General features: G+C 42.5%; 1 protein-coding gene across 1 annotated transcript in view; it reads left to right on the top strand.

Annotated features, from left to right (window-relative positions):
• The first annotated feature begins 11,787 nt into the window (after positions 1 to 11,787).
• LOC102843561 (chromosome unknown open reading frame, human C9orf41) overlaps positions 11,788 to 13,070 on the top strand; it is a 70,213-nt gene continuing 68,930 nt past the window's right edge. Inside the window, exon 1 of the mRNA XM_006891992.1 lies at positions 11,788 to 11,981. Coding sequence (XP_006892054.1) covers positions 11,788 to 11,981 — 194 coding nt within the window. The remainder of the gene's footprint in view (positions 11,982 to 13,070) is intronic.

A 13,070-nucleotide genomic window follows, 5' to 3' on the forward strand; every position in this document is an offset into this window, starting at 1 on the left:
ATTTCATTGTAGTGTTTTGCTTTGTCATTCCGAGCAGCCTTTTGGAATCTCCTGTTCAGCTCTTTAGTATCTTGAATTCTTCCTTGTGCTTTGGCATGTTGATAGGAGGCACTATTCCTTAGAAAAGGACATGATCCTGGGAAGAGTGGAGGGTCAATGAAGGAGAAGACCTTTGACCAGGTAGATTGACACAGTGTTTGCCACAATGGGCTTTTGTGTGTCTGGAAGTATGAGAATAGCACAGGACGGAACAGAGTTCAGATCTGTTTGTTCATAATGTCCTGTCTCTGAGTCATACTCAACTTGATGGCACCTAACAACAACAAAAATAATATTTTTACCACTTCCTCCCCCTGGTTCTCATTTCCATTGATCTTTTTAACCTACCCTTCCTGTCTTCTGAGCATCTTCCCTAGGTTAAAGTTTTGACCTTATATGTTTAGTTATTCTAGGATTGAAGGCTTCCTTCATGTTACTGGTCACCTTATAGGCTTGTCTGCTGTTTGAATCAAAAGTGAGCCACCGAGGTGAATTTTGTACAAGGTTTGAAGGGTGACCTGGATGTGCCTTTGGGGGAAGAAAAATCAACCCACTAGAGATGAGAAGGTGTCTTTTTAGAGATTACTTTAATGCCCTTGAAAAGACTGACTCCTGGAAGGAACTTATGTTTATTTTGTAATTCACACAAAAACTCATTTCACTTAAATACCACCTCACAAGAATTAACAACTGTAACAGAATTATCATCCCAAGCCATGGTATTTTCAATTGCTTCTTAGATATCTGAAATTTAGACACTGAATAGGGAAGATTAAAAAAAGAATTAATGTTTAAATTGTGATGTTGGTGAAGAAGAGTGAATATTCATCTCATGGACTGTCAAAAGAACAAAGATGGCTGCCTTGGAGAAAATTCAACCAAGTTTCTCCTTAGAGGCAAAGATAGTAAAATTTCATCTCACATAATTTGGGCATTTCGTCAGGAAGGCCCAGTTCCTGGAGAAAGACATCATTCTGGGAAAGGTGGGGAGTCAGAGAAGGAGAGGAAGACCCTCAAGGGGATAGATTAGTACAGTGCCCATAGCAATGGTCTGGAGCACGTTTGAGATTGGGAGTATGTCACGGTACAGGACAATGCTCCGATCCACTGTTTGCAGGGTTGCTATGAGTTATAGATGGCACATAGCAACAACAAACAGAATTTTCATCCCAAGTTTAAGAATAACTATTGAGAGAATTAAAGCAATTTGGTTTATGAAGAGGGCAATTAGAATGCTGAGTTTTACAAAGAAAAACAGAAAGTCACTGAAGGCAGGTGCAGATTACTTAACAAGCAAGATCAAAACCATTTTACTTGCTCATCTACAGTTAAAAAAAAAAAGCTTTATAGGACATATTCTTACAGTAGACACCATGCTATGTGGTGTGGATAGAAGTCAGTGTGCTTCCATCCTCAAGCAGCTTACTGCTCAGTCCCTCAGATGTGGGCAGGGCTTCAGAAAGCCAATCAGGTGGTTCCAACCTTCCACACAGGCCAATAGAAGACATAAGCGGTGGGCAGTTTGAGAGTGGTGCTATGAAGATACCTTTGTGATTTCTTTTGTGATTGTGTTTATGCCGTTAAATAAAGCCTCTCCATCCAAAAAAACCTCCCTTATTGTCTAGTTGGCAAAGCATTCGGCTGGAAGGTAAAGCAACATAAAATATAATTAAACAGATAATTATCAGACTTCAATGAAGTGTCTACTTGAAAGTCATGAGGCTAATAAAAATGGACACAGGATTAATGAGTAGATATTCAGGCTTCAAAGCCCATAAAGAACTAACATTTAATCATTATGAAACACCCTTGAGAGTAATAAGAAATACTTTGTTGGTATGCCTAGGAAGACTAAAGAGTGTTCATGTTAAACAACTTAAAGTGGAAAAACAAGTTGTGACTTCCTGTTAAGATTATAGGATATGGAATGTCTTTCTTTGCACACACACCTCCTCCCTATCCCCCTCCCCCTGGCCAACAATATAGGAAGATTAACTGTGGAAATAGTATGCCAGAATCCTGTACCAAGTAAAAGTAGTTGCTGTTGAGTTGATTCCAACTTACGATAACCTAGGGAGCCCTGGTGTTCTACTGGTTAGGAGCTGCACTGCCAACCCAAAGGTATTAGGCTCAAATCCACCAGCTGCTCTGCAAGAGAAAAATGCACACTTTTCCCCCGCGTGATTTACTGTGTCTGAAAACCCACTGGAGAGTCAGCACAATTCAGTGGTACCAAAAAACCACAATATGGTAGCAAAGGCATGCCAAAGTTGAACTGTACTCCATCAATGGGTGGATTTTAACCTCTAACCTTTTTATTAGCAGAGTATAAATGGCGTGTACTCTCCGGGGACCCTGACATTCCTAAGTAAATAATTTACTAGGCAAAATGAGAGCGGAAAACAACACTGAAAGAAAATCCCAAGTCACTGCTGTGGGGCCAATTTTAACTCATTGTGGCATTATGTTGTTGTTATTAGGTGCCCTCAAGTCCACTACTCTAGTGGGCTTATAGTAACCCGATGAACAATAGGTTAACCCCTTGCCCTATCCTATACCATCCTCATCATATCTACAGTTCTTAAGCTCATTAGTCAATCCCATCTCCTTGAGATTCTTCCTTTCCCCCTTACCCTCTACTTTCCCAGCATGATGTCTTTTTCCAAGGACTAGTGCCACCTGAAAATATTTCCAAAACATATGAGACCATTTAGACTCTAAGAAGTAAGCTATCTAAGTTTCACTATTTTTGTCTCTAAGGAACACCCTACTGGCACTTCCTCCAAGGCAGATTTGTTCGTTCTTTTGGCAGTCCAAGGGATAGTCAATGCTCTTTCCCAACACCACAATTCAAAATCATCAATTCTCCTTCAGTTTACTTTACTTATTATCCAGCTTTCACATACACGTGAAGCAAAGGGGGAGAGGCATGGCTTAGACCAGGCACCCCTTAGTCTTTAAATGACATCATTGCTCTTTAGCAATTTTGTAAGCAGCCCTCGACAGCATATTTTCCCCATGTAACACATCTTTTGTTTCCTTGACTGCTCTTACTATGGGTGTTGATTGTGGATCCAAATAAAAGAAAATAATTGATGGCTTTAGTCTTGTCACCATCTATCATAATATTGCCTATTGGCCCAGTGAAAACAAGATTTTTGTTTTCTTTTTGTTAAGACATTGAAAGGTGTTTTCCTTACTATTTTGCAAGAAGTATTTGAAGCCCTCTTTACTTTTAGCAAGCAAGGTTGTATCATTTGCATAATGCAGGTTTTGATATTCGTCTTCTAATCTTGATACCACATTCTTCTTTATATAATCCAGTTTCTTTAATCATTTGCCCAGCATACAGACTGAAGAAAGGATATAACCCTGATGCAGACTTTCTTGTTTTTAAACAATGCACTGTTTAGACAATAATAGCTTCTTGGTCTACATATAGATTTAACAAATTATGGATAACATCAAGAACAGTGAGAAACCCAGAACACTTAATCATACTCAAGTAAAATTTAGAGTCGAATGCTTTTGCATAATCAATAAAATACAAGTAAACATCTTTCTGATATTCTTTGCTTTCCACCAAGATCCATTTACATCGGCAATTATATAACTCTTTCAACATCTTCTTCTGAACTCGGCTGAATTTCTGATATTCAACAGAGAGTATCATTGAATTAGTTATTAATGTGCTATGCCAGCCATTTTTGGGATTTTTAAAAAATTAATTTTAATGAAAGTTTACAGAGACTTTGGATTTCCATTCATTCATTGCTGCACTTTTCTCCCTGCCACTCCTCCCTACCCCCCAATAAGCTCTTCTCTTTGAAAAGTAAAAGAAAAATTATGTCATTGTTATACAATCCCTCCCCCCAAATCCACTCCACTATGCATCCTTCATTATGGACTCATGTCGTGACAATAATACTTAATCATATATCACTTTTAAACAGTTTTCTCCCTCATCTTGTTTCAATGAAGTATACATTATTTATTGCCTCTTTCTCAGTCTCCCTCAATCCTGATGTCAGTCCCGTTTTACAACAATGGCACTATGCAATATTTGTTCTTTTGTGACTGAGATATTTCTCTCAGCATAATGTCCTCTAGGGTCACCCATTTTGTATAATATTTCATGAGTGCCTTTTTTTTTCTTTTTCTGTATCATCTAATTGGATCCGACTAGAACAGGAGGACATCACCACTCCTTCTCCAGCTGAGCATCTGGTGGATTCGAACCATATTCCTTTGATATTGCAGCATAGCTTCTTGCCACCAGAGCTCCCTCTTCAGCCAGTTTTTAATAATCTTCAGTAAGATTTTACTTGTTGTTGTTGTTAAGTGCCGTCGAGTCGCAGGCAACTCATAGCGACCCTATGAAGGAAAGTCCTCAGCACTTGGGTGTCTTTCATCCTCTCTCCAGGTGCATAGGGTTACCGGAGGCAAGCTATTATGGAAGTGGATGCCACTCCTCCTTCCAAGCTTGTTTTAACCGGGGAGCTCCACCCCACTCTATGCCTGCATTAGGTAACCAGCCATTAATGCATTTGACACATCAGTGTCACAGTGTTCAGCCTCACAGCAACCACAAGTTACTGCTGTATGGCAACTTATACACCAGTGCTATACGACCTAGAGGAATGTTTGAACAAAAACAATGAAAGACAGGCCCGAGGGCCACGGATTAAAAGTCACCCACCTTTGGCTTGGTAGCATTGCTTTCTGTCCACTGGGCCAACTGATCTCTCTCTATGTTGATGTTATTGTTGTTAAGTGCCGTCAAGTTGCAGACGACTCATAGTAACCCTGTAAAGGAGAGTCCTCAATGCTTGTGTGTCTTTCATCCTCTCTTATAGAAGTGGATGCTACTCCTGCTTCCAAGCCGTAAGATTTCCAATATTGTTTAAATTGTAAGATTTTACTTACAAGTCATATTAATTATATTGTCTGACAACAACTTCCACATTCTGTTGAATTGCCCTTTTAAGCAATGGGAACAAATATAGATCTCTTGCAGTCAATAGGCCAGGTAGTTGTCTTCCAAATTTGTTGGCATAGACTAGTAAGCACATCCAGGGATGCCTCTGTTTGCTGAAACATGCCAATTTGTATTTCCTCAATTTCTGGAAACTTTTGTTTTGGTTTTTTGCCAGTGTTTTCAGTACAATTTGAACTTCTTCCTTCATTCATATGAAACTTCTTGAAAGTTTTCAGTGTCAACCAATTATTTTGATGGAGTGATTCTATGTATTCCTTCCATTTTCTTTTGATGCTTCCTGTATCATTCAAAATTTTCCCCACAGCATCAATCAATATTGCAACTCAAGGCTTGAATTTGTTTTTCAGTTCCTTCAACTTTAGAAAAGCCAACCGTAGCTCCCTCTCCTTCACTCCATACCTATTCAATCTCTATACTGAAAAAATCACTCATGAAGCTGTATTCTATGAAGAATAATGTGGCATCAGGTTCAGAGGAAGACATCAACAATCTGTGTTATGCAGATGGCACAGCCTTGCTTACTGAAAGTGAGGAAGACTTAAAATGTTTGATGGAGAAGATCAATGACTATAGGCTTCAATATGGATTACATCTCAACATCACGAAGACAAAAGCTCACCACTAAAGCATGGATAAGCAACATCATGATGGAGAAAAAATTGAAACTGTCAATGACTTCATCTTTGGCATCAGCAGTCAGGAGATCAGAAGACATATTGCATTGGGAAAGTCCACAGTCAGGGACCTCTCCAAATTACTGAATAGCAATAATGTCAGTTTGAAGACTAAGGTGCACCCGATTCAGACTATGTTCTTTTCAGTCACTTGGTATGCATAAGGATGACAGAAGAATTTATGCCTTTGAGCTGTGGTGTTGAAGAAGAGCACAGAGTATTCCATGCACTGCCAAAAGAACAAACAGATACATCTTGGGAAAAGTGCAGCCAAACTGTTCCTCAGAGGCAAGAATTGTGACGCTTCATCTCACATACTTAGAGCATATTGCTAAGAGAGGCCATTCTTTGTAAAAGAACATCACTCTACAGAAGGTGGAAAGTCAACAAAAGAGAGTGGACCCTGAACGAGATGACTTGACACAACTACAGCAGCAATGGGCTGAAGTGTGTCAGAGATAATGAAGATGGCACAGAATAGTTCAGGCTTCACATGTGTTATTCATAGGGTCACTATGAGTTGACTTGAGCTGAAACCATTTAACAATACAGAAGTTCGAAAAAACAAAGAGACAGATGCCTTTGAGTTTCCAGCTACTGAGGACTCCATGTATTAGTGATAAGAATGGTTCTACAGGTTTTCTTAGTTGTAATTCTAATGAAAATGTTCCAGGCCCTTTCTTTTTTGGTCCTGCTCTATAGGGTTCAACTGCTCTCTAGGTTAGTTATCATTGTTGTTGTTACATGCCATCAAGTTGCCTGCAACTCATAGCAATATATGTACAATAACTCTGAACCCTTCCCTATCCTGAGCCAATCTCACTGATTCTGACACACCTATCCCATTACCCCAGTTACTATGTCAGTCCATCTCATCCAGGGTCTTCCTCTCTTATGCTGTCCTTTGACCCTTCCAAGTGTGATGTTCTTCTCCAGGGTCTGTCTAAAATATGTGAGACAAAGCTTCAAATCTGCAACTTGCACTTTTCCAAAGAATACATTCAGATGGTAGACAAACACATGAAGTAATGTTCAAAATCCCTAGCTCTAAGAGAGATGCAAATCAAAACAACTATGAGATATTATCTCACCCCAGTAAGAATAGTAAAATTCAACAGAGTAGCAAAGAATAAATGCTGTTGAGGTTATGGAGAAACTGGAACCCTTATTCACTGTTGGTGGGAGTATAAAATGGTACAACCACTATGGAAGGCAGTATGGCACTTTCTCAAAAAGTTGGAAATAGAAATACCATTTGACCCAGCATTCTGCTACTGGAAATATACCCTAACGACACCATAACTGCCACCCAGACAGATATATGCACACCCATGTTTATTGCTGCTTTATTCACAATAGCAAAGAGCTGGAAACAACCGAAGTTCCCATCAGCAGGGTTTAGGATTGTTTTATATATAGGGTCACTATGAGTCACAGGCGAATCGACAGCACATAACATAATAACATGTGATTATGTAGGTGCAACCACCAAATGCTGGTTGATTATAAACTATGAGCACCCCAGCCCACAGCTCTTTGTTAGCTAAATCTGGTAAGTCTAAACAGCTTACACCCACTTGTGGATGAAAAAAACCAAAAAAACAACCAAAGATTCCATACCTAACCCTCATCAAGACACAAGGAACTTTCTTCTAGAATCCAGCCACTTCTCAGGAGCCTCCTAGCTGCAGGCTTAGTCCAGCACTACCGCTTTTTTTAATACACTCAGTGAAAGGGTCCTCAGGCCTAGTATTGTGATTTTGGGATGAACATTCTTTTAAGTGGTACAGCAGTGGCATGTCTATTTGCTGTACTGAAGTTATTTGGAGTTTCTGTGATGCTGAACACTGTGCCATAGGTGTGTCAAATACCATAATGGTTACCCATCTTGGGCAGTGTTTGGTGGAGCTCCCAGATTGATTCAGGTTTGCTTCCACTTACTAAACCAGATGCCTCTAGAAACTCCATGAACACAGAGAAACGATGATCGGTATAGAACAGGGTTCAGGTCTTTTGTTCATAGGATCACTATGAGTCATTCTCAACTCAGTGGCGCTTAACAACACAACATGATTATGTGAGCATTGCCACCGCCAAGACACAGACAATGGGTTTGAATTGCAGATCTCTGGATTAACAGTTAACACTTAACCACTGCACCGCTAGGGCTCTTTACTTCTCCTTCTTATGGCCCTCAAATCCTGATGACCACTAACTGGCACTCCATCTCTGTAATTCTGTAATTTTTGAGAAGGATATCAAAGAGCTCATACACAATGTAACCCTTTAAGATTTTTTTTATCTACTCAGAATAATTTCTTTGAGTTCATCTAAATCATAACATGTGCCAATAGCACATTGTTCAGTAAAATTGTTCAGTATTATTCCAAAGTCTGAACATGGTTCTCATTGCCATCAAGTTGAAAAAGTCCTCATAGCTAAGCCTCCAGCAGGTACTTGAAAGCTGTAAATTACACTAGGGGAAACAGCCTATCTTTCTCCGGTGGAGTTGTTGCTGCTGGATTCAAACCACCAAAGAGTTGCCCCATTTGGATCAGTACTATGCCTCCAGAGCACCCGAGTTGCAACACCAAAGGATTCTATGGGGAAAGTATTGAATGATGCAAAAACTATCAAAAGAAGCCAGAAGGAATACACAGAGTCATTGTACCAAGAATTGGTCAACATCGAACCATAGCAGGAAGGAGCAGATGATCAAAACCTAATGGTACTGTAGGAAGAAGTCCAAGCTTCACTGAAGGTGTGGACAAAAAAATACGGCCTCATGAACTGATGTGACACCAAATGAGGTGGTAGGTTTGGTGGTTTTTTTTTTTCACTCTTTTTGTGTGTGTGTGCTTTTCAAACTTTTTTCTTTTCTTTATTAACTTTAATGAAAATTTGCAGAGACTTAGGGTTTCCAAGTCATTCATTGTTGCACTAAAATGAGGTGTTTTGCCAAACGGATGCAGCCCTGGATGTGTGCTCATGAGCCTATGCTAACATGTTTGGAAGACAGCTACCTGGCTAGCCAACTGAAGGAGGTCTTTATTTGTTTCCATTCTCAAAAAGTTGTGATCCAACAGACTGTTTGATCATAGGCGAGAAAAAGATTTCTGAAGATTAATTTTTAAATGACAGTACCTGCCAGGTAACATCAACAGGGAGCTTCCAGAAATTCGAGTCTGTGCAAAGGGGAATATAATTGCTGATGTCAGATAGATCTTTGCTGAAAGCAGAGAATAGTAGAAAGATGTTTACTTTGTTTTCTTGATTATGCACAGGCAATTTGCTTTATGGATTATAACAAATTATGGATAATGTCAGAAGAATGGGTTTCCCAGGACACGTAGTTGAGCTCACTCAAAATTTAAGAAAAGTTCAAAAAGCAGTTATTGAAATAAAGCAAGGCAATATTGCATGGTTTAATAGCAGGAAAGGTATGAATTCAGGTTGCATTTATATCGTTTCAATCTTTAAACTGAACAAATAATTCGAGAAAATGGATTATATGAAGGAGAATGTGAATTAGGATTGGAGGAAGACTCATCAAAACCTGTGTAATGCAGATGGCACAACCCTGCTTGCAGAAAGTGAGGATCTGAAGCACTTAAATGACAAAGTCAAAGACTATAGTCTTTGTAGTCTCAAAGAGAGTATAGGCAGCAGCAGGATAGCCAAGTCTGACCTCTACTAACTCTACAAAAAGGAAATGTCCTCACCTACAACACAAAACCAATTCCCAAGGGATTAGACATAGTCTCCCACACTCCTGCACCTATTTCTACTAATTCCAACATCAATCTTACTGCTCTATGGTGTCCCACAAAATTCATAGAACCATATTCACATTTATAGGGTTTATTAGGGAAGGTGGTGGTGGTTGTTGTGTATGGGAGAGTTGGAACTGACCCACAGCTGACCCTCCAGCAGGTTTTCAGAGGCAGTTAATCGCACAGGAGAAGATGGCCCATCTTTCTCCCACGGAGCACCTGGTGGACTTGAATTGTGTGCCTCCTGGTTTGCAGCACAGCCTCTTGCCGCTAGACCACATTATTAACCCATTAGGGAAGGTTGTTGTTCTTTGTTGTTGTTGTTGTAATGTGCTATCGAGTCGCTTGTGACTCATAGCGATCCTAAGAACAACAGCTCTGAACCCTGCTCTATCCTGAGCCAACCTTATTGTCTCTGACACACCTATCACCATTACCTTAGTCAATCTGTCTCATGCAGAGTACAGGCTGTAATTCAGGTTGTCAGCAGGATACAATCACTCGGTCCAGACAGCTTCTTAAGTGTGGTTGTAGGCTCTTTGACCTTCAGCCTCGAAGCTTAGGTTTGTGCCCCTTAGTTCAGCCAGTTATGGCATCTTCCCTCATTCCCCCAGCAAGCTTGAGTTAAGACCACTAGCTCTGACTCTGTAGGCCAGCTGTCCCTAGTCAGCTTTGTCTCATATTGGTCTCTGGTTCTCTGTTGAGGCTGCTGTTGCTCCTGTGTAGATCCCAGTCTGGCTGGTACAAGAATCTCTGGCCCTGAAGGACCTTCCTCTTCCTTGTCAGTGCTTGTTGTTGTTATATGCCTGTGAGGTAACTAAAGCTCATAACCTTACGCATAGTGACCTTACACATAATTCCCTGGAATCCTGGCCTCTCTTGAGCAAGTCTCACTGCCTTTGACACACTTACCCCTCTTACTGTCAATCCATCTCATCTAGAATCTCCCTCTCCTGTGCTGTTGTTTCTCCACTCTTCAGAGCATGATGTCATTCTCTAAGGTCCCTCTTGGCAACATGCCCAAAGTATGTGAGATGGAGCTTCAAAATGCTTGCCTCCAAGGAGCAAGTTGGATTTACCCTCTCCAGGACCTGTTTGTTCTCTTGGCGGTCCATAGTATGTTCAGTACTCTTCTCCAACACCATAACTCAAAGGCATCAATTCTTCTGTCACCTTTAGTCATTGTCCTGTTCTCTGAAGCATAGCAATTAATTGCAAAGACCATGGCCTGAAATCAGGAGCACCTTTGTCTCTGGACTGACATTGTTGTTGCTCGTTAGCATTCTGGAGAGGTCCCCAACAGCAAATCTTTCTAATGTAATTTGTCTTTTTAATTTCCCGACTGGTGGTGCCAAGAGTGTTGACTGTGGATCTGAGCAGGCTAAAAATGTTAATCAATCTCAATCTCTTCTCCATCTCTCTCGGATTGCAGTATAGTTTCTGACCAATGTTATGATCCTCGTCATCCACGTAAGAGTTCAAAATCATGATAAATGGAGAAAACACTTAAGTTGCCAAGGATATACTTTGATACATCTGCGGTAACAGCAGTCAAGAAACCAAAAGATGTGTTGTACTGGGAAAATCTGTTGCCAAGGAACTCTTTAAAATACTAAAAAGCAGGGATGCCAGTTTAAAGACTAAGGTGCACCTGACCGAAGACATCATATTTTCTATTACTTCATAACAATATAAAAGTTGAACAATGAATAAGGAATACTAGGAGAGAACTGATGTCTTTAAACTAGGCTGTTGCCCAGAATCAAACTAATTCAAAGGACACGAGTCTATGGCTGTCCTACCCACAAGGCTCCTCGGGAGAGTTTCCTCCTGAAAGAATTACAGCTTCAGAAATCCAATGAAGGGTCACCTATAAGTCGCTTTAACTTTAAGGAGTTTGAAATTTGTGGGTTTTGTTTTATTTTTATATATAAAAATAAAGAACCATAAATCTACGCGCTGGTTAGCAGCCTCAACAGGCTAGCAAAGCCCCCCTCACGCCTCCTACGTGGGCTCGGCCCCGCCCTCAGGACGCGTCGTCGTGACGTCACGCGCCGGCGGCGCTCAGCCGGCCAACAAATGAGCAGCGGCCTCTGCGGCGAGGCGTCGCATACGCTCCGTGCGCCTCGCAGAGCTGGCGGCGCGCAGCGTGTATGGAGGCTTGAGGGCGGCGGGGGCGGAGCGCGCTGCGGGCTGGGGGCATGCCCGCGGCAGGCGCCGTCTAGAGGAAGGTCGGGCAGCCGTCACCACGCTCCCAGTCGCCGTGAAACGCAGGCGAGCTCGGCTGAGAGTGGCTGCGGCGATGCAGCGACGGCGGCGCCCTCCGCCGCCCTCCTCGCCGCTGAGCGATGGCGGCGCGGGCGGGGGTCCCGGCTGCGGCGGGAGCGAGGAGGTGGAAGTGCCTTCGGAGGCGGCCGCGCGCAGCACTGAGGAGGAGGAGGAGCGGCTTGAGCGCGAGCACTTCTGGAAGATCATTAATGCCTTCCGCTACTACGGGTAAGAAGCCCGTGGTGGCCCGTGGCCCGGCCAGCCGGGCGCCCGCCGGCCCTGGCCCACCCGCTGAACCTGTCGCGCTCGCACTCCGGCCGTCACGCCCCCAGGGCACCCACCGGCCGCTGAGCTGACGTCGGGGCGCCCACCAGCCGTAGAGCTGACCTCGAGGCCCTTTAGAACGCCCACCAGGCCCCCAGGACGCCCACCGGCCGCTGAGCTGACCTTGGCGCCCCCAGGGTGCCCACTGGCCGCTGAGCTGACCTCTGGCCCTAGTCACCTCTCATCAGCCCGTCCTCTCCCCCGGTCGTGTCCTGCTCTTTGCTGCTCAGCCGTGTCATCTGAACCCCCCCCCCCCCAATCCAATTAGCTGCTGCTTTCTGCCTTAAAGGTTTGGCTTGGAGGCCGGTGGGATGCCAGGAAAATTTCAGGTAGTTGATGGTCGTAAAGTCCAGTGTTGGGCGTCTTTTGTGCGTGTTGTCGATGCCCTCCAGACTGCACATGCGGGGAGCCCAAGTCCACATACACGTGGGACGCAGTAGAACACGTTTCCTTAAATTACTACCAGTTCTTGTGAGAGCAACTTAGATTTCCATCCAGCTCCCCTTTGGCACTGCAAGTGCAGGCACATTTGTGATTAGTTGCGGTTGCTGGTTATTTTCAACTGGTGGATGAAGTTAAAGTGAGAGGTGGCCCACAACGTTTTAAAGTTTGGTGATTATTATTTTCTTACTAATTTTTCTTTTCTTTTTTTTGTCGGTTCTGACTGGTACAGGAGGATTTTGCCCCTCCTCCAGCAGAGCATCTGGTGGATTCGAACTGCATACGGCTGGGATTGCAGTGCACCGTCTTACCACTAGGCCACCAGAGCTCCCCTAAAGTTTGGTGATTATTAATGAGGGAAATTCTTGAGAGGAGGAGTCGTTGAGCATTTTTTTTATGTTGTTGTATATTCTGGTTCTGTATATTTTTGCTTGTCTGTGACCTCCTCAAGGGCAAAGCCTGAACTTTATTTTTTTTTTCAATTTAGGTTGTTTATTTTTCATTTCAATGAACACCTACAGAGATTTTGGAATTCCATTCATTCATTGTTGC

This window comes from Elephantulus edwardii, unplaced genomic scaffold (assembly GCF_000299155.1).
Source record: "Elephantulus edwardii isolate Elephantulus edwardi_28Jun2011 unplaced genomic scaffold, EleEdw1.0 scaffold00108, whole genome shotgun sequence".
Taxonomy (NCBI): Eukaryota; Metazoa; Chordata; class Mammalia; order Macroscelidea; family Macroscelididae; genus Elephantulus; species Elephantulus edwardii.